The 24,071-nt window shown below is 37.1% G+C and overlaps 1 protein-coding gene across 6 annotated transcripts in view; it reads right to left on the bottom strand.

Annotated features, from left to right (window-relative positions):
- Positions 1-24,071, bottom strand: part of Agbl1 (ATP/GTP binding protein like 1) — an 887,643-nt gene that overhangs the window by 249,144 nt on the left and 614,428 nt on the right. For 4 of the 6 annotated variants that reach the window (XM_031387026.1, XM_031387022.1, XM_031387027.1 and 1 more), the window contains exon 22: positions 18,873-19,030. In XM_031387026.1, the coding sequence (XP_031242886.1) occupies positions 18,873-19,030 (158 nt within the window). Of the gene's footprint in view, positions 1-5,521; positions 5,680-15,245; positions 15,428-18,872; positions 19,031-24,071 lie in introns of those variants that run through there. The other 2 variants (XM_031387024.1, XM_031387025.1) reach the window with 2 other exon arrangements.

The raw sequence follows: 24,071 nt of genomic DNA, 5'->3' as shown, positions 1-24,071 counted from the left end.
TATATATATATATATATATATATATATATATATATATATATATATATATATCATCCTTTCAAGTCTTAGAGATCACCATGGAAGAAGAGGCAAACAGAGTGTAGAGTCAGAGATGTATAATGAGTATAAGAAGACCTTTTTTAGACACTGATCAGCTGCATATATGAACTCACAAGGGTTGCAACACTATGCATTAAACCTATGTGGGTTTTGGCTGTGTTTTTTGTTTTTTCTTTTCAAAATTTTTTGGTTCATTTTTGAGAGAGAGAGAGAGAGAGAGAGAGAGAAAGAGAGAGAGAGAGAGAGAGAGAGAGAGAGAGATGGGGAGCGGGAGACAGAGTGGAAGAGTGGGAACATAGATTTGAGTGAGTAGAGAGGTGGGGAGGAATTGGGGAGGGCAAACATGGTCAAAATATACTTTATTAAAAATTGTATTTCAATATAAGAAAGGCTCTGGCAGAAAGCGGAATATTCCCCCTTTGCTTATTAGGCCTCCCTCATTACCCAGTTGCTGCTGCTGCTAGATACTTCAGTGATATAATAACAAGCATTTTCAGGCTTCTGTTATTGACTAAAGACCAGCTGCTCTCCAGCAACCCTCCTAGTTTTTCTCCTCAGATTGAACCACTGAGATATCTGGCTTTATGGCCTGAGAAACTGCTGAGATCTTTGCCTCTTCATCCTAAGGCAGACACTCCTCTGATTGTTGAAGTACCTAGTCTGAAGGAATAGTCAACAAATGGGTTCTCAGCCTTTCATATGCAAGAAAACTCTTACTACTATTTTCAGGTAAACTGATTAAATAATTTTAATATACATACATTTGTCCCATTGTATCTGTTCTTTTAGATCAGTGGCTCTCAACCTGTCTACAATCATTTAATTTCATTTGTCCTCTTGTGGTGACCCTCAATCATGAAGTTATTTTGTTTCTATTTCATAATGTAATTTGCTACTGTTGTGGATCATACTGTAAATATCTGATGTGCATATATCTAATATGTGGCCTACAAAGGGTCTCTACTCATAGGTTGAGAAGTGCTGCTCTAGATAACATTGACTAATATATTCTATATCCTAGGCAACTGACCCCAAGGACTGCTTTAAGCAGACTGTCTTTTCTTAGGTCATGGGCTCCAGTTCAGGCAAACTATAGCATTATCTGGTACCAAGAACTCAACAACAAACAGCAGGGTGCATTGGTCCTCCAGTCTCCTTCCCTGAAAAAGCTATTGTTTGATGTAACATTCCTGTGCTTAGGGGAATAGTTTCTAGTGGACAGTGGCTCTTCTACAGATGGAGGACAAGAGGCTAACTTTGCTCTACTCCCACTGCACAGAATGCAATATCCTTCCTGCTCTGATGTTAAGTCATCAGTAAAATCAACAGCAATCCCCAATGGGTAAACCTGACTTTTATGTAGTCATGTTTAAGATGCTTTGTGCCATGGGAAAAACAAGCACAGGAGATGTTCACTAATGTCAGAAAGAGACTACGGTTTTGCTGTATAAATATTTCAAGAACAGCATTGTTATCAGAAACGACTAAAAAATTGATGGGATATATACTCAAGCCCTTGAAATGAAAATAGACTTATCTGGATTTGTCTACACATTAGCCTATGTCTCTCATTTTTTGATGTTTCTTTCTTTGTTTGTTTTTATTGAGAAAAAAATGAGTTAGCTCATAGTTTGTGTCTATTCATTATGATTAGGAATAACATACCTTAATATCTTCTAGCATAGCCACAGCAGGAAGGAAAAACAAACAGATCAAGTTAGTTTAATGCAGTAACACTCTACAATTGTTGACCTTCCAGAGGGATCCACATCCACGATCATATTTCTCTTTTGTTTGGAATCAGTTAGATTTTACTTTGTGTGAAATTCACCTCCATTTACTCCTTGCTCCTGTGTTTTTCCTCCCTTACATCAAACATCTGGGAGCATTTTACTATACTTTCCTGTAATCTGGCAAACTATGCACACATGTGTCTTTCAGGAGTCCAATTTTCTCCACCCAGTAATTGGCCAATGCAGAGAAACAAAGTATCATTTTATTTTACATAATGGTGCTATGTAAAATGATTCACTAATTCAGTGCTGAAAAATAATAACCACAAGTTGGAAGATTTAAAAGCACATGTCATAGAAGAGCACCCAGGGAAATCTAAGTGTTTGGCACTTATACAAGCTCACTCTTGCCCCCTGCAGTTTGCTAAGGGACCAAAGAATATTTTGCAATTAGCTTTGTGTTTTGTTTGCAAACTTGAGCTGTCAGTAACCCCCAGGAATACAGCACACAATGGTATTATTTAGAAAAGATTTGCTTCTCTATCATGTAACAAATATGCCCTTGTTCTCCCTTTGTCTCCCTTTTTGTTAATAGAGAAAATCATCCCAGAACATTATGAAACCTATTCCTTCATATGGATTACTGTATTCTGTGTCTCTTACGGTTTGAAATGAATATCTGTGTAAACAGTGCAACATTAGCTAATACTTTCTCTTAGTAATAACGCACCTTTTAAAAAGTACAACTCCTAAGGAATTAAATTGTGTGCGCTTACCTTATAGCCTTCAGTTTCTTTGTATTAATAAGATTGTGAGAAAAGTTTCTTTCCAGCGCTGTGGAATTCAGCACCCATATTCCGGACAGCACCCTCTCAAGAAGGAGCATGAAAACCAAACTACCAAGTGGAAATTGAGAACAAAACCCTGCGTGTGTGGTGACTAACTTCTCACTAACCCAGTGCCTTACATATCAATCTACTCTTTTTAGTTACCCCAAAGGTAAAAAACTATTCAGAACAACTTATAAACAAATTCCAAGTACTTACCTTTCTTCGAAGAAAACTTTGTGGTAAATTTGTATATCAATAAGTGATTAAATAAATAATTCAGGAATTTACATGTTTAAAGAGGAGAATGGGCTAAATATAGCCTGAAATTAATTTGTTGTAAACGGTACGTTGTGTTTCTATTTGTTTATTCAAACCTCACAACTCATCCAGGCCTGTTCTGTGTGCACATGCATATGTAATGCTCCTTCTTTGCTAGGCATTTCTGCTTATTACATAAGCTTCTCTAAGCAGAATGGGGGAGTCAAAGAATAATCACTACAGTTCCCTGTTACCCATCAGACAAACAATCTACAATGCCTACGTCTAGTTTTGTAGTTCACACATAAACTATTATGTTCTAACTTCATTCTCTTTTTCCCCACTCTTCTCTTTCCTCTCCCTGACCTCAAGGCATAGAAGTGATGTAATTATGTGTTACTCCACAGCTATGCTTAACAGATTTTTGGTTAGTTGTTGCTTGATTTTTTTTGTTGTTTTCTTTTGTTTTTTTTTTTTGTTTTGTTTTGTTTTTTGTTGTTGTTGTTGTTGTTGTTGTTGTTTTGGAGACAGAATCTGTCACCAAGACAAGCATATTACCAATAAGGTTAGGCTGCTGGCTGGCCAGACAGAAAGGCCCATGGATCTTCTTCTTTTCATCTTCCCAGTGCTAAGGTTACAAGGGCAGGCATGCTACCACTCATGGCTTTTTAAATACAGTTTCTGGAAATTACACTCTGCTCCTTGAATATAACAAACAATGCTGTGTCCTTCTGAGGAGGTGTGCTCTTGTCCCTTAGCAAGAGAAACTCAGAACAAAGTTCATTATTCTTGTTTAGTTTCATCTGTCATTTTGATCTGTAATTATAGTTCATAATATCAATTATCTCATCATTATTATGTGTTGTGGTGTCATATTACAGAGAAATAAATGACCATTACTTCAGTAGATAGAGCTAAACATTTGCAAAAATAATATAATTGAATGAAACAGGACTTATGGTAAAGATGTGAATGTATCTCCCCATCCAGTATTATAAATTTTCCTTTATCAGCATATTTTGAAAGGAATTCTTTCAGCTAATAACAATTACACTGAATTATATTTTTTCAGCTCATAAATGTAATAAGTTTCCCAATAAACATGTTACAATCCTAAGGATTTATTTGCTCATTTATTAATTGACTACCTCATATGCATCAGGCATTGTTCTAAGAGTGCTAGGGATTCAGTTCTGAACAAGGTAGCTAAAGTTCTTTCTCTGATACACTGTACATTCTATGTGGAGAAGACAGACAATGGGAAAGTAGAGCTGTCATAGGAGTAGCAAGTAGGAGGTCTAATTTAGACAGTGTGGTCATAAAAATATTTTGCTGAGGTGTTCCAAATGAAAATGAGCTTTTGACATTTAAGATGAGGCTGGAATGTCAAAGAGGATGTAGTGTTGCAAGCATTTATAGGAAGTATATATCAGGTATGGTGAACAACTAATGAAAATAACAGATAAACTTGGATTGGTTCAGCTCAGTCTGTTAGCAAAGCAGAATAGCAGTGAAAGTCTAGGCAAACACTCTTCTATTGTTCTTCACTTTACTGAAAAGCATCTTGTAAAATTTAAAATTATATGAGAACATTGACACACCTCTAAATCTTTATACCTTACAAATTGAGGCTAAAGGAAAAATAGAGAACCTGCAGGCTGTCTGCATTCATATGAGATTCTAAATGTGCAGAATAAATTCGAAGAAAGGAAAGCAACTGGGGTTGGTTGGTGATACAGAGTCGAGTTGGGATTGGATTACAAAGGAATTGAAGGAGATCTTTGGGAGTGATCAGGGTTTAGTTTACTGTGGTGAGGTGGTTCATGATTTTATGTGTTATAACATTCCTTTTGAATGGTACATCTGTGCATTTCCACTTAAAATAAGTATACCTGACTAGAATATAAGAAAAAGACAGATGCGTTTATTTTCATTCATGCAGGATGGTTGTCAGCATCTCCTGCTCTCTTTTGGAAAGTACTGAACAAACTTCTCTTAATGACCTATGTTAGGCTTTCCTCAACTTTGCAGGATACTTATTCCTCTATATTTGAAAGACCTTTTTTCAGTGTGGGACAGTAAAAAATATTTACCCAATCTATTTGCAAATGTCTTCTCAGGAACTTTGTAAAAGAGCTAAAAAGCTAATTCCACATATTGTTTTAGCATTCCGTTTTAATTCAGTCATTCTGAAAAACCTGAGTTGAATCAATTAAATACTGTTTCTCATTTTACCCTGATCCTGGGAAGCAATCTTCTGTCATCTGCCTTTCCCCTTCTTTCCTAATCCTTCTCTCCTAATTCTCCCTTTTCTTCTTCATCATGCCTTCCTCTCTCTGTGTCTCTCTCTGTCTCTCTGTCTGTCTCTCTCTCCCTCCCTCCATTCCTCCCACCTCTTTCTCTGCCTTATCACTGAATTCCATGACTGCCTGCATGCACATGCATGCACATGTACTACTGAGGATTGAACCTGAAGTCTTACACATGCTACCTTATGCAATAAAAATTTCCTGAGGTAAGGCAATCATCTCTTCAAAAACAACAGTCATGTATACTTGCAAGCTTTAACTTGCAAGTCTTTTTTTTTTTTTTTCAAAAATCACTCGTACTAAAATACTACATAATATGTACCATATATGACTTTTATCATTTCTCTTCATTCCTGTCTGGTCTCCAAGTTTCTGGAACAGTTTTTTTGAAGAAACAAATTTGTGCTTTTGTGACAGGCAGGTAGACATGCAGCAGGTGTGAGAGTTCTGCTCACTTCCATCTCAACTTTGGAATACTCTTCCTCATGTCTATTGGAGACAAAGATAGGTGAGGACAGATGGCCCCAAAGGATCACAACAGACCTTATAGATAAAGTGGACAACAGGAGCACCATAGAAATATTTTAGCCCATAGTAACTTCAGGACTAGATCTTAATGATGGCCATTTTGACACATATGGGTAATTGTTTACCAAGTCCTTATATTTATTCCCACAAGTTTCTCTGTGACACAAGAAGTCCCTCTGTTCATTAGTACAACATCAATATTTAGAATTTATGAAGAGAAATCTATTTTTCTAACAGAAATATAACTGGTGCTGGCACATTTCATTGGAAACAAAACACTGGATGACTTTTTACAAAATTACTTCTATTGTTCAAGCTTGCATAGCATTTAAACACATTGCTCACACAGTTCACCTGCTGCAATCTAATTTCCAGATCTAACTCTTGTTAGCTGGAGACCTTGGGCAGCTTGTCTAAACCCTTTGCACCTTGATTTAACCTATGTATAATGGAGGCAATACTTTATATTATAGTGACTATTGGGGGGGGTTAAAGTTTATATGAATATTAATTGAAAGTAGTGACTAGCATATGTCAAGCCAGCAGTAGATATTGCTCATTGTAACTATTATTATCAGTGCAGCTAACTAAATTGACCTCATCTAATGAGAAAACTCAATTCTCAAGTGTCTATATCCTACAAGAGCAATGAATGACTGGTTAATCCAAATCTAAACCTGGGGTACATGTTACCTTTAGTTCTACAGAGCATCACTAATTAGGTCTTTCCAACTTGCTCGGTTACTGAATTGAACCATCCTTTTCTAAGATAAACCTTCAATAGCTGATACTATGCAAACCAAAAAGATAATTTTGCACCCAAGAGGATAATGATAAATTAGAGCTTCATTTAGGCTATTCCCAAGTTATTAATACATAAGCAAGAGCAATAACAAAGTCCAACTTTCAAAGTATGATTCACTGCCCAAGAGGGTGCTGTACTGAACTTGAACTTTGTACTAAATGTAAATGAGCTGGTTATTTGGGCAAAGAACGTTGATTTATAGAGATAATTTCCTAAGGCTTCATTTGCTTTATGTTTATATTATAGAATAATTTGTAATGTGTTACAGGAAAGAAAGAAAAATTTGAAATCACTGAGCTGTGTTTGAAATAATGAAAAATCATATAGCTTTTTATTTTTATCAAGCATTTGATATACTGAGCATGCTTTTACTCCCCCTCACACGAACAATTGATGATAATAGGAATAATGACTTCCTACGGGCTGGTTTAAGGCAGTGAACACAGTATCTGCATCACATGTCCAACTGCTGTTATCATCACTCCATCTCTTCATTGCAGTCATTTTGTTAACCACTGGCAAAACCCAGGATAGTAGTCAGCTTTCCTGAATCAAAACCATAAGACTGAATACTAAGTCATTAAAAAATATCATCTTAATCCCCATTTTTTGATGAACTAGGCTGTCTCCATAAATACAATCTGTAAGTCCATAAATAGATTTCCCATGGCTAAAGAACTATTTTCTTTTGCTGGGACACTGTGGGCTCAGTGTCAGAAATAAGTATCAGAGTCAAATCACTATTCATTTCTCCCCAAATATACATCCCAGGAACAAAAAAGGCTATGTATTGCTATACTAGTGAAGACACTGGAATACTGGTCCAAAGGCCTTTTTCATCTTAATCCCTTTCTGCCTCCAATTTTGACTTGGTTTTGCCTTTTTCCATACCATGTTATTTCCTGCAAATCTAGGTCATCTAGTGCTACTGTCTTTCTTTTGCATGCTGTGTTTCTGTAACTTCTTTCTTTTTTACCTATGTACTGTTATATTGGCCCCTTTATTGCTTTCCTATTAGAATCAAGACAAAACATACATTTGATTCTATCAAACATGAGCTTTCCATGACTCTCCCAGTCTGCCTTGCTTTCCCAATTATGTAAGAGGAGTAAAGCTCCTTTTGTTGTCTAATTGCTCTGGCTAAAACTTCGAGTACTGTTTTGAATAGATAGGGGGAGCATGTGCAGCCTTGTCTTGTCCCAGATTTTAGTGAGATTCCTTTGAGTTTTTCTCCATTTAGTTTGATGTTTACTGTTTTTAATATGTTTAGGTATGGACCTTGAGTTCTTGATCTCTCCAAGACTTTTACCATGAGGGGGTGTTGTATTTTGTCAAAGGATTTTTTAGCATCTAATGAGATGATCATGAGAGTGTCCACACTTTTGAGCATAAAAACTGAAAGGAATTTTAAGGTATTGAACTTAATTTGAATTTCTTTATTTTGTGTTGCAGGGCTATATATGTGGAGCTTAAAGGAACTTGTAGACGCAGCTTTTCTCTTTCCATCATGTTTGTTACAGCATTAAGTGCACCTCATCAGTTTGGTGGCTAGTACTTTTACCCTTGAGCTATTTGGTTTACCCTGATGTATTTAACTTTCAACCTATGAAATCTAAAAAAGCATATGGGCTGCCACATTCCTACTGTTGCAGAGGTATTTTGAACCATGCTTAAGAAATCAGTACTGCTATTACTACTACTACTACTACTACTGCTACTACTACTAACTACTATTACTACTACCACCACGACTGCTGCTACTACTACTACTACTACACAGACAAATACATACATGTATAAATGTAAATGAATATGTTATATATATACATATATATGTAAATGAATATGTGATATATATACATATATATGTATATACATATAACATATGTATATATGGAGAGAGAGGGAGAGAGGGAGAGGGAGAGAGAGAGGGGGAGAGAGAAAGAGAGAGAGAGAGAGAGAGAGAGAGAGAGAGAGAGAGAGCTTATATTGATTTGACTTTAAACTACTCAGTGCATAGATGTGGAGATATATTTAACTTCTAAGTTTCTTTCCATTAGTTTTCTTCCCTCAGGAGAGGGAACTCCTAAAGAATCAAAATTTAACCACCAACAAAAGAACATGCATGGGATAAATGTAGGGCCTTTACATTTATGTAACAGATTTTCAGCTTCGTTTTCATGTGGGACTCTTAGCAACTAGAGCAGGGGCTATACATGACTCTGTTCCCTGCCTTTGGATCCTTTTTCTGTAACTTGACTACCTTGTCTCAGAAGAAGATTGACCCAGTCCTACTACAATTTGATATGCCGAGGTGGGTTGATATCCATTGGAGGTCTCCTTTCTCAGTGAAGCAATAGGAGTATAGTGGGAAGCAAAGGTAGAGGGAGGGATTGAGAGCAGAAAGAAGGTAAGCTCCAATTGGGTTTAAGTAAATGAAATTAATAAATTATATATAAATAAAATTAATGAAAAAAGATATACATACAAGAAACCCATACTACTCTTTTCCAAATATAAGATATACCCAATAAAAACTGTCAACTGTCCATGATTATTTTTATTTCCACCCTTAGATTCTATATCCTGACTTTGTTCTATATCATAGCTTTCTCTTCCTCTCTTTTCTCCCTCTCCTTCTTCCCACTCCACCTTCCCTCCATCCTCTTCTCCTGTCTCTTCACCTTTTGTTGTTGTTACATTTTTTTTGTTTCTTTACCAAATCATGTAAATTAACTTGTATGGGTGAAATGATCATACATTTGAACCTTAATACTTAAGAGCTAGTCTTTAGCTCAAATGAGGAGCCTCTGAAGTTAGATCATACACCCTAGGTTATTGGAGCTTCCTTACATTAAGCCAAATTGTTTTATTGTTTGGAAAAAATCAAGAATTTGATTAGTCCTTCCATTTTTAAGAATTAACAACAAAATGCAAAGGAAGGCACTGATGTAGAGCAGGAAGAGTGGGTTTCTTGATTGAAATTCTCCTCCAGGGACTGGGAGCCTATTCTATTTTAAAGTGTTTATCATTTCATAGGCAAAAGGTAAGCCATTCATTTGACTGAGCCTGAGGCTCAAGAGAATGAGATGCCAGTGAGAAAGTCATGTAGTTATTCCAGAGCTCTAGAAGTTCAAGAAGATTCTCTGGGTTCTGTAAGTTCCCCATTTAAAAGGAATTCCTTTAGATTTTCTTTAATGGTTAAAATTATCAAGAAACATTTTACAAATTCAATATAAAAATGCTTCACTCCCTTTTATGCATAACATTTTCTCTTAAAGTTTTAACTCCATAGGTAGTGAAATCTTTAGCCTATGGCAACATATACTCTCACTATTTGTTGTATGCTATTAAAATGATCAAGATGTATTTCTGATCCAAAATACAGTCACTCAGTTTTCAAACTTACAAAAACAGGCTAATAGATACACACCTAAAATATATTTGTAGGAATTACACTACAAAAAGAAAAATTAATAAGACTGAATTAGTCTTAATTACAAATTTTACATCTCCCTCATCTCTATTAGTGCTTCTACAGGGTGCTAACATGACAACCATGTATGCAGCATTAATTATCATTCTTTATATTTTTTCACTTACTCTTTGAATGACTGAACATAACAGAGGAATAAGAACCTGAATGTGGGAGCTGGAAATAGATTGAAAATCTGTTTCTACCCAAAGATTCTCACATGTGATATATTTCTAAACTCCCCTAAAACTTAATTTCTTTATATATAAAAATAAATGGTATTAGCCTAGGAGATGACTCAACAGTTAAATCTCATGCTATAGTGAAGTGAAAACTTATGGTTTCTTTAGGAAGTCAGTTGTGTTGGATGGTGCTTTGCTGGGCCAGGGAAATGAAGGAATGTTTTCCTAAAGTGGACACAGGTAAAAGGATATTTTGCTAAAGCAGACACCTAAAGGAATGTTTGGCTGAAGCAGACATCGAACTCATGATGGAGGGTTCTTTGCTAATGACATTGATGTATTGGTTTGCTTACATTGCGTACCTGAGATCTGTTTATTATGACTCCATAGATAGAAACACACCAAAAAAAAAAAAAAAAAACCCTTCTGGTGGTGTTCTGATGACCTTTTGCTGCTTTGGTGGACTTAGGCTGATGTCAGCCGATACAGACTCACATGGAGTTACTAAGAGGCAAGACCCACAGAAAGACACATGATATTTGGAGGGAGTATAGGACTCAACAGACTGTGAGAGAGGCTTGATTGAATAGTTAGCTTTGCAACAATTTTTAGACTCCCCTCTTCATCTTTGCTTTCTTCACTTGGTTGAGAGAGGCACAGCACAGAACGTCTCCTGTCCCCACTGGTCTTGCTTGTTCCTGCTCACTTGTGCTGATTGCCTATTCAGTTGAGGCCTGGCTGTTTCTGTTAGGTCTTGCTACCATTGCTGATTCGTATTTGCTATCCTGATACTACTGAACTGGACTATCTGATATATTTGTGAAGTGTTTGAGCTGCCACTGTTGGTTCCTGTGGACTGAACTGCTGATTTCCTGACAAGGCAGATTGTATTACTCTAAAGAACAAGTTCTAAACAGATCTGCTTCCTATATCCTAATAACCTCTCTTTTCTGCTACATCTGGTGGGTGCTGGGCTAGAAGGGAGGTTAAAGTGTTTAAAAATCCATATTAAAACTAAGGTTTGAAAAAAGTTTAAGACAACCTATAGACATGAAGGCTGGAGTTTGAGTCACTGGCAGCTAGTTAAATGCTGCATAGATGTGCAATTCCAGTACTCAGAGGGCTTCATAGACCTGTGCTGGAGCAAGGTAGCTAATCAGACTAGCATTATGTACATGCTCTGGGCTTGAATGAGAGACTTTGCTTCAGTAAATTGCGAAGAAGAAGACTCCCCGTATCAACCTAGGACTCCATGCACACACATGCTTTGTCACTCACCCCCCCACTACACATACAACAGACAAATATACACATAAATAAACCACACACATAAACACACGTACAATACACATGTAAGTAAACAAAATGTACAAACAAATGTGGGTAATAATGTCTGCCATACAGGATCATTTCTACAAATGGCATTGATCCTTACAAAGTACTTAAGAATCTAGGATATAGTAATGCTTGATCTATACATTGAAATGCTCATTCTTTTGGGGTTCTATAGTATCCTAGGAATATTATCAATAATGTTCCTCTCCTTTTTTTTCTACTAGTAGGTTTTGGGGATATTTAAAATTATGTGGCCATGCATCATCCTTTCTATAAATAGCTATATACTAAAATATTGTCTCCAGTTCTGTTTATTTTCTTGGGAGATATTCTGCAAGCTAGAAATGTCGTACCAAGTGAGAGGTTTTTATAGACCTTCTTGCAAATTACTAAATTACTCTCCAGGGAAAAGTAAACCAATTTGCAGATAGCTGTGTGATATTAAACCTCTTTTCTCAGAGACACACTAACATTCAGTTTTCATTATTTTAATTTATTTATTATAGAAGAACCAGCATAAAATTTTATAAAAACTTGTTTTACTGTTTTTTAGCTACAGATGTAACAGGGACTTTTGTTAGAGTCCAAGTTCTCCCAGTTTAAGACGGGCACTCCTTTTTGACTAATCAGTTAATTTCCCTGACAAATTAAGGAGCCATTCAATGTTTCAGGGCATCTTGTCATCCTCATAATTGGCAATGACTCCTAGGCCAAGTTCCACTCAAATTCTTCCTTCTCATGTAGTATTTCTTGGCGTACAACTTCAGAATGAAGCTAAGACTATTCTGAGATATCACACACCATAGGAATTGATGTGTGAGAAGTCAAAGAGAGGTATCAACAAGATGGTCACACAATTTGTATAATTTGGAATTGATGGAAACAGTGCTAATTTGAAACCCACAGATTTCATACCATAGCCTTCGTTCTCTGAATGATTGAATGTTAACTTACAGGGAACCATTTTCCCAGATTCCTGGTTTCCCCTTTTTCTGGCCCACATATGATATATTTGTACCCATGAGTCCTCAGTGGTGTAGAGGGCATGTATAATTTGAGAAAGATAAGACATTCAATGACAATCTCAGCTACAAAGTGCATTCAAAATGAGCCTGGAATTCACAGGCTCTATGTCAAAATTGAGAGACAATTAAAAAAAAAAAGTACCCACAAGATGGCTCAGAGTAGATGAAAGTACTGGCCACCTAAGTAATCTTCATGGCCTCAATTTGGTCTTTGAAATCTACAGATGTCAGGTATGGTAGCTTAGATCTGTAATTGCCAAGCTAGGAGAGGAAAATCGGAAACAAGGGAAACACCTGTGTTCTCAGGGGAGCACCATCCTGTAGTGCAGAGAGTTCAGGAATCAAAGGAGAGCTTGCCTCAACAATTGACTGTTCTACGATCTCTAAACATAGACCCCACACTCACAACATACATACATATCACACATACACTAATAATTTTATAAATAAATAGGAAATATCTTGTATTTTTTAAAAAGGTAAAGAAATAAAAATAATGAAAAAGAAGTAAGGAAAGCTGTTGAAAGTCTATAAATGATATGATTATCTACCTTAAAAATTCATAAAACAATGTTAACTATGATTATTGATTTCAGTGAAGTTGCAAATAAATATAAATATAATGAAGACTTTTCCTATATAACTAAAATGGTAATAAGAAATGACATCTCTTTGAGTGGTAATAATGTTTTTAAATATGAAAGCTAAAACCTTAAAATGCATTATTAAAGAATCACATGAAGAGTAAGGAGAAAGACCACCATATATTTGGTAGAAACCATCAAAGAGTCAGATGAGCAGACAGAGGTACCAGATCTGATGATGGGTTCAGTACTCAATAACTTGGGCACATCTACTATTTTAGTATAATTCAAGACAAACTCCAAGAAGTCAAGCTTTACAGTTAAAGCTCAGTAGAGAATTCCTCAGTGAACACACAGATCACTTTGTTAAGCAAATACTAATGAACTGTACTTTCAACATCAGATGTCTACATTGAAATGCTACAAAACTAAAAGCTGTGTGATTTGTTCAAGTCTACTGTAACAGGCTATATGACCAAAAGTATGCAGGTCCATGCATGGAAACACACTATATAACATGGTGACATAACTAATTAGAGATAGGAAGGTGGATTATGTATACACTAATTTATAGGGCATTGAACATATCATCTTGTACATTCTAGGCCAACACTTGAATACTTAGCTCTATGCATAGTCCCTTTTGCACATATTAGCTTGAGACAGTGCCTTACTAAGGTGCTCAGACTGGCCTTTAACTTTCTATGTAGTCCAGGCAGGTTTGAACTTTCAATTATCCTGTCTCAGTTTCCCAAGTTGTTCAGATTACATGTCAGCACCACCAAGCCTGAAAGGTGAAAATGTATCATGATAGAAAACGTGAAAGAAATTATATGGTCTTCTAATATATTCATAGTGAATGTTGACAGGGGCCATCCGATAACTAAAGGCTGGGGTGGGGTTTTGTGTGTGTGTTTTCTGAATTAAGTATTCTGATTCATAGAATAAAAATTTTCCATCCCTTTAAAAAAAGGACATCTAGCCCATGTATGAACTGCTGGAGCATGTGAAGGGAAGGGGCAGCTCCTACGGATCCAAGGCTACCGGATCTCCAAGACATAGGGTGTCTAAGAGGAGTCCTGGTAATAATCCAGTATTGATGGTGTAGCAGAGCCAGAGGCCTTGAACCAGACCAATAATTCATTCCAATGAACATTTACAAGTAAAGCTGTTTGGGTAAAAGGGTATTACTGTATGGCATAGCTTGACACACTGCAGCTTCCATGGTGAGATGGGGTTTTGTTTCTTTTTTTGTATGTTTTTATTTTATTGTAAGGACAGAGAGAGGTTAGATATGAAGTAATAGGAAGATGAGTGGACTTGGGTACATGATGCAAAATTCAAAATAAAAGGATCTCTCCTCTCTCTCTTTCTCTCTCTGTCTCTCTCTCTCTCTCTCTCTCTCTGTGTGTGTGTGTGTGTGTGTGTGTGTGTGAAGAGGCTTCAATTCCCTTGGAACTGAATTACAGGCAGTTGTAAGCCACCATGTGGGTTCTGAGAAATGATTCTGGGTCCTCTGTAAAGCAGTGCTTTTAAGTGCTGACACATCTCTCTAGCCAATAAAACTATAGTTTTACAATAAAAATCAATTGCTGTTTTAATTATTAATCTTTTCCCAGGGCTAAGGAGATGATGGCTCAGTTGAAAATGCTCGCCTTGCAAGCAAGAGAACCTGAGTTCAATCCACAGATTCCACATAAAATAAGTCAAACATGGTAGTAATGCTTTTAATACTCACATGGTGTGGGGGTGAGGATGGGGGTGGTTTGGGGACAGGAATATTGGGGCATGCTAGCTGGCCAGCCTCACCTCCATGGTAAGTTCCAGGCCAAGGAGAGATGCTATTTCAAAATAATATGATGTCATTTCAGGCAAAAGATATCCAGGACTGTCATGTCTTCTCTACCTACCAACACAGAAGTACTTCCATCTCACCCCACAAAGATACAAGCACAAAAATAATAGTGGTATTTTTTTTTCTACAATCTGGGTAAGAGTTTTGGTTTTTAGTGTTGTCCTGTCAAAGAAACAACTAAGCAAATTTTCTCTAAGTGCTGAGGATAGTCAGACTAAAGAGGCCATCTGTGATTTGGAGAATCTACGAGTTACCGAGGGGCTACTGAGGCGCAGAACATTCCTCTGTTATTAATGGAGGGACACATGGAGATAGGGTCGCTCAGCTGGGAAGATCAAGAGGCAGCGGAGGGACACAAATCGAGATGAACAGCAGCTGACTCGGCACAACTGTTAAATGACTTTGCAGAAGATGTGTCACAGCAGATGAACAGCACCTCCAGAGGAAGCTGCACATGGTTATTTCCAGGGAGAAGATTGAGAGGGAGGAGAGAGGAAGAGAAGCAGAAAGATCAAAAGACGCTTCAAGGAGTCGGCAGACATTTTTTTTTTAAATGAGCAACAGGAGAAAAAGGACATAAAAGAAAACAGAACATGCACATTTTATTTCACTGTTTCCACCTTTCCTCTACTCCTGAAAGACAGCAAGTCACTTGGTGGATCAGCCGGCGCTCTAATTGTTTCTAGGGTAAATGAGGCATGAAACCTATTGTCAGAAAACATGGTGTCCATGTACAGCCACACACTTTCCTCCCTGCAGGTCTTCCTCAGAGGTTAATGCCTTTGAGGAAGCAGAAGGCTCAGATGAGGTATGCTTGCATTTTTTTAAGGCAGACATTTGGGAAAGAGCAGCCTTCCTCCTTTTCATTTTTAGAATATGACAACAGAGTCTTCATAAAGGTAATAGAAGCACTATTATACGCAAAGAAGAGGCCGAGTGTGAGAACTTTGCCACAGACTTAAACACACCTTAAATCTTTACTACATACTAAGAGAGGCTAGGGATATGGCTCATTGCCTAAGAGCATTTGTAGTGCCAACATTTGTGCTTGAGTTCAAATCCCCAGTGACCAGAATACCAGAGACAGAGATGAGAAAATCACTGAAGCATTCTGGCTGCCAGACAAGTAGATTCAGAGACCCTGAGTCAAGAGAGTAACGAACATCAAATGCAATCCTGAGCCTCTGAACATATACAGGGGTTTGCATGTCTACATGCATGTGCACATACACCATATACATACATACATACATACATACATACATACATAAAATTATTTTAAATGAGATAATAATAAAAAGAAAATGCATGGAGAGCTGTTGACAAACATTAATTATATGCTTGGTGTTTGTATAAAGTATAAAGTCATTGTACTGGGTAATTCCTAGGATTTCATATTGATTAGTATATTCTTCTTCTTCTTTTTTTTTTTTTTTTTTTTTTGTTGCAAATAAAGACAGAATCCCAAAACTGAAAAACCAAAGTACACACAAAGTCCTACCCATTTGCAGTTGATACCTACTGGGAGAGAGCAGTAAGCTTCTCCAATGGAGAGTCACTGGATATATCAACCACAATCCAGGGCGTGCCTGAGGCTTAGTAGTAGGTGCCCAATATAAAATGAACTCCATGTTTGTGTGTGTGTGTGTGTGTGTGTGTGTGTGTGTGTGTGTGTGCGCGCGCGCGCGCGTGTGCATGCACACGCTTTTTACTTTTAGAGTTTTTTTATCAAACATAACTGATTATTATTGTATTTCTTGATTTAACTCTATTCATCAGATAGAAAGTTATCAAGTTCACTCAAACACCTATCTCTAGTTTCAAACCAGCAGATTTTAATTTATTAGTTTCCCTTTTGTCAGTGACTGTGTGGATTTGTTTTCTGAGGTATATGAGTGTCAAGAAACTTTCAGGCTGATTCTCCTCATGTCAAGTAGTCACCAGGCCCTTGGAGCAGGAACCAATGTCTGTTTTGACCAATATCTTCATAGAATAGATACAGTGGTTAAAAATCAAACTGAAAGAGATAGTTTCTTTATTGTTAATCTCTACCAAACATAGGTGTGCAATTTAATTCAAATATAATCAAAACAAGCATGTTAATCACATCCTCTTTTAGGCATCTTGTCCTCAGGTTCCAGAGTCAATCTAAACAGGCAAAGAGGTCAGAGGACAATGTCTAGCCTCAGTATCCTTGGACTGATGGAAACTGAAAATTGATAGTCAATGGTTCTCTCTCTCTCTCTCTCTCTCTCTCTCTCTCTCTCTCTCTCTCTCTTTCTGTGTGTGTGTGTGTGTGTGTGTGTGTGTGTGTGTGTGTATGTGTGTGTGTGTGTGTGTGTAAGAGAAAGAGAGAGCACACTATCTTCATATGAGATGCCACATAGTACCCATTGTATTTGAAGCCTGACACTGAATTCTTTAGACTTGAATTAGAAAAGGCATTTCTTTGATAGATTTCTTCTTGTTCTCGTTTACAGGCAACTAATCCTTACTGCATTGGATCAAACAGACAGGCACAATCAATTCAGGGAAAGCAAGCAATGCCAGTTCTGCTCAATCTTCCCTCAATGAGCAGCTGAGGATGAAGGGAGGAGAAAGGTAAGGAAGATTCATCTGTGTCCCCACCCAAGATTGCTCAACAAAGGAAAAGACGAGAAGACAATTGGAAATATAAGTTGGGGCAGGTGAATACACTTGCTGTCAGAGGCGGAGTCTGAAAACTGAAATAGAGTCAAACATGCAAAGCGTTTGGCTGCTGGAAGGCATGGAAGGAAGAAGGCACCGATGGAAGGAGTGATGCCCAAACAAAGGTAAAGGGTAGCAGTGTCTCCTGGGCAGAGAGCAGACACTGGCTAACTTAAGTCTCTGTTGTCTGGGTTCTATATTACTCTGTGTTGAGTGAGTTAATTATTGTATTTAGGTAATTAAGTCCCAGAGAAATGGAGGCTTTCCGAAGTTGTATTCATGTACTCTACTAGATCTTTTCAGGCTTGATTGGCCATTTGGTGAGCTGCCACATGAAGCGCATTTTAATTGTGACATGCAGAAAACTAATGAAAATTAGCTGGACATAAAAGTCTTCTCCATATTAATACTTTTGCCTTTGCTGTTGGAGGTAAAGCGCAGGGTTATATGGTTCCTCATTTATCAGTAGACAACGAATCCTACATAGGTCCCATTGCTCAAAGTACAGTCTTTGATTTAGCCTCTTTGGGAATTGTAATGACTCCTGGTCCTCTAACCTTTTACAAGGTATCATTTCTCTGCTTCTTGTCCCCAAATTTATTCTCCTCAAAAAATAAAGTATTTGTCTACAGGAAAGTGCATCAAAAAGCTCATTTGTATAATGGTTATCTACCCCTTGACTCGTTACTGATGCTCCAGTCTCAGACATCCAGCCATTCTCTGCCACGTAAAGTAATTTCTCTTGACCAATAACAAATCATCTTCCACCCAAGGATGACACTGTTTGAAAAAAGAGACACTTGTCCCAAGCATCAAGATATCAGCAGTGAGAGATACTTCTCTATTTTTACATTTAGCAATAGCATGAAAATGCTACATGCATAAGAATGTAGCACAAGGAAGAGTCTGTACATGTTTAAGACTGTAGCACCAAGCTTCAGTTTCATGATCATTAGCAATAAGTATTAATTATATTTATCAATATGTCAATTTTTTATTGACATGTGTGCACAAGGAGCAACCTCCCCACATTTTCTGTATCTGTGCAGTTCAAAATCTGGCTTTCCTCACAGGTCAGTTGAACCTACTTTCATTTGGTAGCTCATCCTTCTTTTCTGTCTATCAAAGACCTATCAATCCACTTCACCAGGACACTTGTACTAAATATTCCCGAGGCATCCTTGATTCCCTGGTAAGCATCTTACCGCTGGAGGTAGTGTTCCAGAACATCTGCGTTCAGCAGAGTTGAAGCTCGAGCCAAGAGCTTATGGCTACAGCTTGCAGATTTGAGTTCCAAGATGAGAAGACCCAAGCAGTACATGGCTCCCATTTCTTCCAGTTCTCCAGTACCAAACTGTAGACCCTGCCAGTTAAACAAAACAATCAACAGTGACTATTCAGTAGGAAGAGAATAGTGACACTTTCAGATTATGAGGAGAGACTCTAGATGTATATCTATCACAGATATTGAGGATTTATAGTGCTTGTCAGTCATTTTTTAAAGTTGGCTTTTCTCAACTTGTTCTGCATGAACATTCTGAATTTCTGCATTGCTTGACAGGATAGCAACCTCAAGGGGAAAATAAAAGTCATGAGTGGTACAAGACCAGTCACACCACTACATCTCTTTGCAATGAAATCCATAGATCTTTGACAAGGAGTTTGTTGTGAAAAAAAAGATGTCATCGTCATAGCCGTTGTCATCATCATCACCACTATGACCATCATCATCATCATCACCATTATCATCACCATCATCACAGTCATCATCTTATTAGGGGATATTCAATTTGTCATTCATTTAAACTACGGCAAAGAAGAAGGCGTCCTTCACATATAAATACTGAAACTGCAAAAATAAACTACACACTTCCTTCAAACTATCTCTGTCTGAAAGTAATACACAAAAGCAAAGGTAAGCCTAGGTCATGAACATAGATGAGCACACTGAGCAGGTGTAATAGAAAATGCTTGTAATTTATTACTTGTGAGGATGAGGCAGGAGTATTGAAACCTGAGATAGAGTAAGAGAAGGCAGTAGAGCAGTTAATAGCAATTGACAAGACCTTCTTGGGCACCTACTCAATGCCAGTAAGTGTCCAGAGCATCATCTAACAGACTCACAGACACCGTGGTAAGCTATTTCCATTCCAAAGCCCTACAAGGTAATTATTTTCTCTAATCCACAGAGAAGAAGATTCAGACATCTAAAACCAAGGAGCTTATTTTAGTTCTCACTGCTAGTAAGTAACAGAGAAAAGCAATGAACATTGCCTCTACCATTGCTCTTGAAATCTGATATGCAAATACAAATAGTTACACAACAAGGTACAGTGTGTGTTTTTCAGAATTGGACTTAAATCACAATTTTACTATTTTCTGATGGTGTAATGTGGGGTGCTGAAGCTCTACTACTCTTGACTTTCTCATCTATAAAATGGGATTGTCTCTCCTCTAGACACCTAAAACATTATAAATTCCATCACTTTTACACCTGATGAGGACCAGAATCCCTGAAATATAAATAAAAGTTAGCCTAGATTCTCTTCCTCTTTTGCTAAAAATAACGTTTAATCAGGTAGAGTTCAGAACAGCCCTGGGACCTACATATAAAACCTAAATAAAAATAATCAATAATTGCATTCTTTAATAAAATTATATTTCATCATATCATATTTTACTATGATACAATAATTATACAATATAACTGGTTTCATTCAATGTATTATAGTATAGTATATTACAATTATAACAAATAATTATAAAATAATAAACAATTTATTATATGTTTCAATACAACTAAAGAAAAATTTTTGAATCACACCAGCACAAGAAAAATGATACATGTTTGATATGATGGATATAATAATTACTCTGCTTAATTATTAGACATTATACCCATGTATAAACTGCTAAATATTAGACATTATATGCACCCAGCGCAGTTCCCAAAATACGTACAATTACTATGTCAATTAAAATTAAAATGTAGGATTTTCTATCCAAATAACAGTTCTGTTATTCTAGAGGACCAAGACAGAGCAGAACTGATTCCTAAGAACTGCTTTTAAACATGCCAAGGGAAACAAAAAAAGACCAAAAAACAAAACTTGATATTGGGAAGCACCAAGCCTCATGGGAGACTTCCAAGGTAGAAGCACCCCAGTGTGTACAAAGTCTCTAGTTGATTTGAGCTGCTTGAAAATTGGATTTTCTGCTTGTTTTTGACACCTGCTTCCTAAAGAAAGGAGACATTACATCAGAACTGAAGGAAGCAAGTTCCTCTGTAAACAGCAGCTATACAAGGAGAAGACAGATGTTGAACAAATTGCTTTTACTTCCTCCTCAAGTCCACAGAGGGAAAAAGACCACTTTTGAAAGAGAGAAAAAACCCAGAGCCCCTTTCCATGCACAGAAGTTCTAATATCTAACTCTTTGCCTGACTGTATGTAGACTCTTTTCTTCCTTGGAGCATAACTTCTCTGGTATAGAGGAAAGGAAGTAAAGGTCACATCCAACTAGAGTCCTTCCTCGTATCTGTGACTTAGGAAGTTCTCCTAGAAGGAGAAAGCAAAACTCCAGCCTTCTGATCCTGTGCACACCCCTTACACATGGAAATCCCAGTCTCTGGCTAGGCATATAACTGAACAAGCACTGAAGAAAATGCATCTACTAACATGCTCAACATTGATGGACTGGAGGCCACTCCTTCACACTGGTCTCTTTCTACATGGTTGTAGCTGAAGTGATAGCATTTATACCATGAAAATAGCTTCTATTTCAGGTGTAGGCCCATTTATTCTGCACATCACTTGATGTCATAAAAACACTAGTTCAGAAAACCCTTCAAAGAACTCATATCATTTTATTGACTGTGAGACTGGGACAAGTCTGCAACTTCATTTTGTTCCCTCATATTGATTTTTTTCTTTCCTATTTTATTTTCATTTTCACTCTCACTCAGTATTAACAATATTTGTTTATATGAATGGTCTCTTTCTTACATTCATGTCCTGGTGTGGAAATAAATCTTAAAGGGTGAGCAATATCTCTTTCTTACTTAACATTAGTTCTCAAGCTCAGAATACACTGTCCCTGCCTAATAATTGAACAAACAAGTCCTCTTCCTGAGTCAATGTGAAGAGGTGTTTTCAGAGTGTTCCCTAGGCACACACTGAACTCATCATGTGGACTTCTCTGGGTGAAGAATTCATGAGTGCCTTCAAATTCAGTTCTCCCATTGTCACACTCAGGGGTATGATGTATAAAACATCACCTAACTGAGGGTGCTTTCACAGTAAGGACTATATTAATAAAGTTATAGTTGAATAGTTTAAAAGTGAGAGCCAAGAAAATAGAAACCAACTTTTCTCCTTAACAGTTGATTAGCTGCCCCATAGAAAGAGTCAAGCCATGTTGCCTTCAGTAAATAAGATCTGGCTTTGTAGAGTTCACAAATGTAGTGAGTATGAGAAGACTTTTGGTATTATTTCAACATCTAAAATAAGAAGTCAATCATCTCTCTTCTGGTTCTCTTACATTAGAAAATGTCTGCTATAGCTCCATCCAGCATACTATCCAAATGAGGAAAAAAATAGGGGGAGATGTCACCAGAATGAATTTGCTTACATTTCACTCACCAAAACAGTGTCCTAAAAATACCCCATGTTCTTTAACAGTCTTTAATAGAAACTTTTACCTTGTTCAGCCTCTTAAACAGGAGAATAAGAGAGAAGAGCATCAAGTTGGGTGAGATATTTGTCAATGTGCTCTATTTTGGTATTTTGGTATAATATTGCTAAAATGTACAAGCAGCTGTTCATGACAGCAGTAAGTACAACTCATTGTAGCAACCATCAACTGTTTCCTAGTGATAGTTCCTGCCCCCAAACAATATCTGCTAGAAATGAGTAACTCCAAAATAGTAGTTCAAAAAAACCCACATAAATGTAAGTAGCATAAAGGTTAAAATAAAACAGTAAAATAATTACTAAGAAAAATACGTAAGAGCAAATGTCAGTTTCACTATTTTAACTAGACCTACCATTTAAACACAGTAAACGAGTGGATATATATTTAAGTTTGTAATATTTCTGACCTCCCTTTATACCCAAAGCTCCTAGATACCAAAATGTCTGTTGGAATATAAATTGATTCATAACTTTAGGGAAATTACTCAATAACATTTGACATGCTAATGTCACTTCAGGGAACTATTTCTAATGAACTGATTGAAAATAAAAGTGAAGCTATATGCATAAAAATGTAAATTACACTAATGTTATATATAATAATCAAAATTTGAGGGAAATAAAACCTAAATGTGTAATAAAGAAGGAATGACTAAGGGAACTTTAATGGAAGAAATCTGATAGGGTGTAATAGAGCCATTAAATTGATAATTATAACAACCATTTAGCAATATGGAAAATGCTCATGATTTAATGATTAAAATAAATCCAGAAACAAATTATGCAATGATACAATTTATCCTGAAGAGTTAACAATGATGAGAGGTAGTTACCCAGGTTTCTGGGCTACTAACACAGGCAGGCTTTATTGCTATAATCTCTTAGTAAAATACAGATATTTAGAAGAAATGGAACTCTACAATGATATTTTGAAAATGTTTGCCTCCTAAAATTCCAGGAGAACTTTATTTCAAAGAAAGATTATTAAAAATACTAAATTCTGTCAATAAATGGAAGGTAAATTTTCTTCAGACTTTTGGAAAATCTGTTAATCCTAGCCATTCCTAAGAAAATTTAGATATTCATCACTTTCTTCAGGAATTCATTGATTTGTTGAAAGGATCTTTCAATGATTCTAGAAAAACAAAATCCACTAACCCTTTGAGCTTTGCCTCTTCCTTATAATCTGACAAGAGCTATTTTTATGATTTTTATTTTTTTATAGCCCAGCCATCGCACTGTTCCTGGTCCCCCTCCCACACAGTTTTTCATCCTGTTTCTCTTTTCCCCTGCCTCCAAAAGGATGCTCCCAAACCAGGCCTCCCCACTCTCTGGGGCTTCAAGTCTGTCAAAGATTAGGCCAGGTGCATCTTTTACCACTGAGGCCAGACCAGGTAGTCCTCTGTCATATATGTTCAGGGGTCTCAGACTAGCTCCTGGCTGGTGACTCAGTGTCTGAGAGATCTCAAGGGTCCAGAATAACTTATGCTGCTGGTCTTCCTATGTTGGGCACTCCCCTCCTCAGCTTTTTTCAGCCTTTCCCTAACTCAACCACATGGGGTCTCCGACTTCGGTCCAATGGTTTGGTGTAATTGCTGAGTCTCAATCAGCTGCTTGTTGGGCCTCTCAGAGGATAGCCAAGCTAGTCTCCTGTCTATAAGCACACCATAGCATTAGTAATAGTGTCAGACCTTGAAATCTCCCCTTGAGATG

This window comes from Mastomys coucha, unplaced genomic scaffold (genome assembly GCF_008632895.1).
Source record: "Mastomys coucha isolate ucsf_1 unplaced genomic scaffold, UCSF_Mcou_1 pScaffold21, whole genome shotgun sequence".
NCBI classification, from domain to species: domain Eukaryota; kingdom Metazoa; phylum Chordata; class Mammalia; order Rodentia; family Muridae; genus Mastomys; species Mastomys coucha.
Note: the sequence above shows the minus strand (reverse complement) of the source record. Positions and strands in the feature narration are given on the sequence as shown.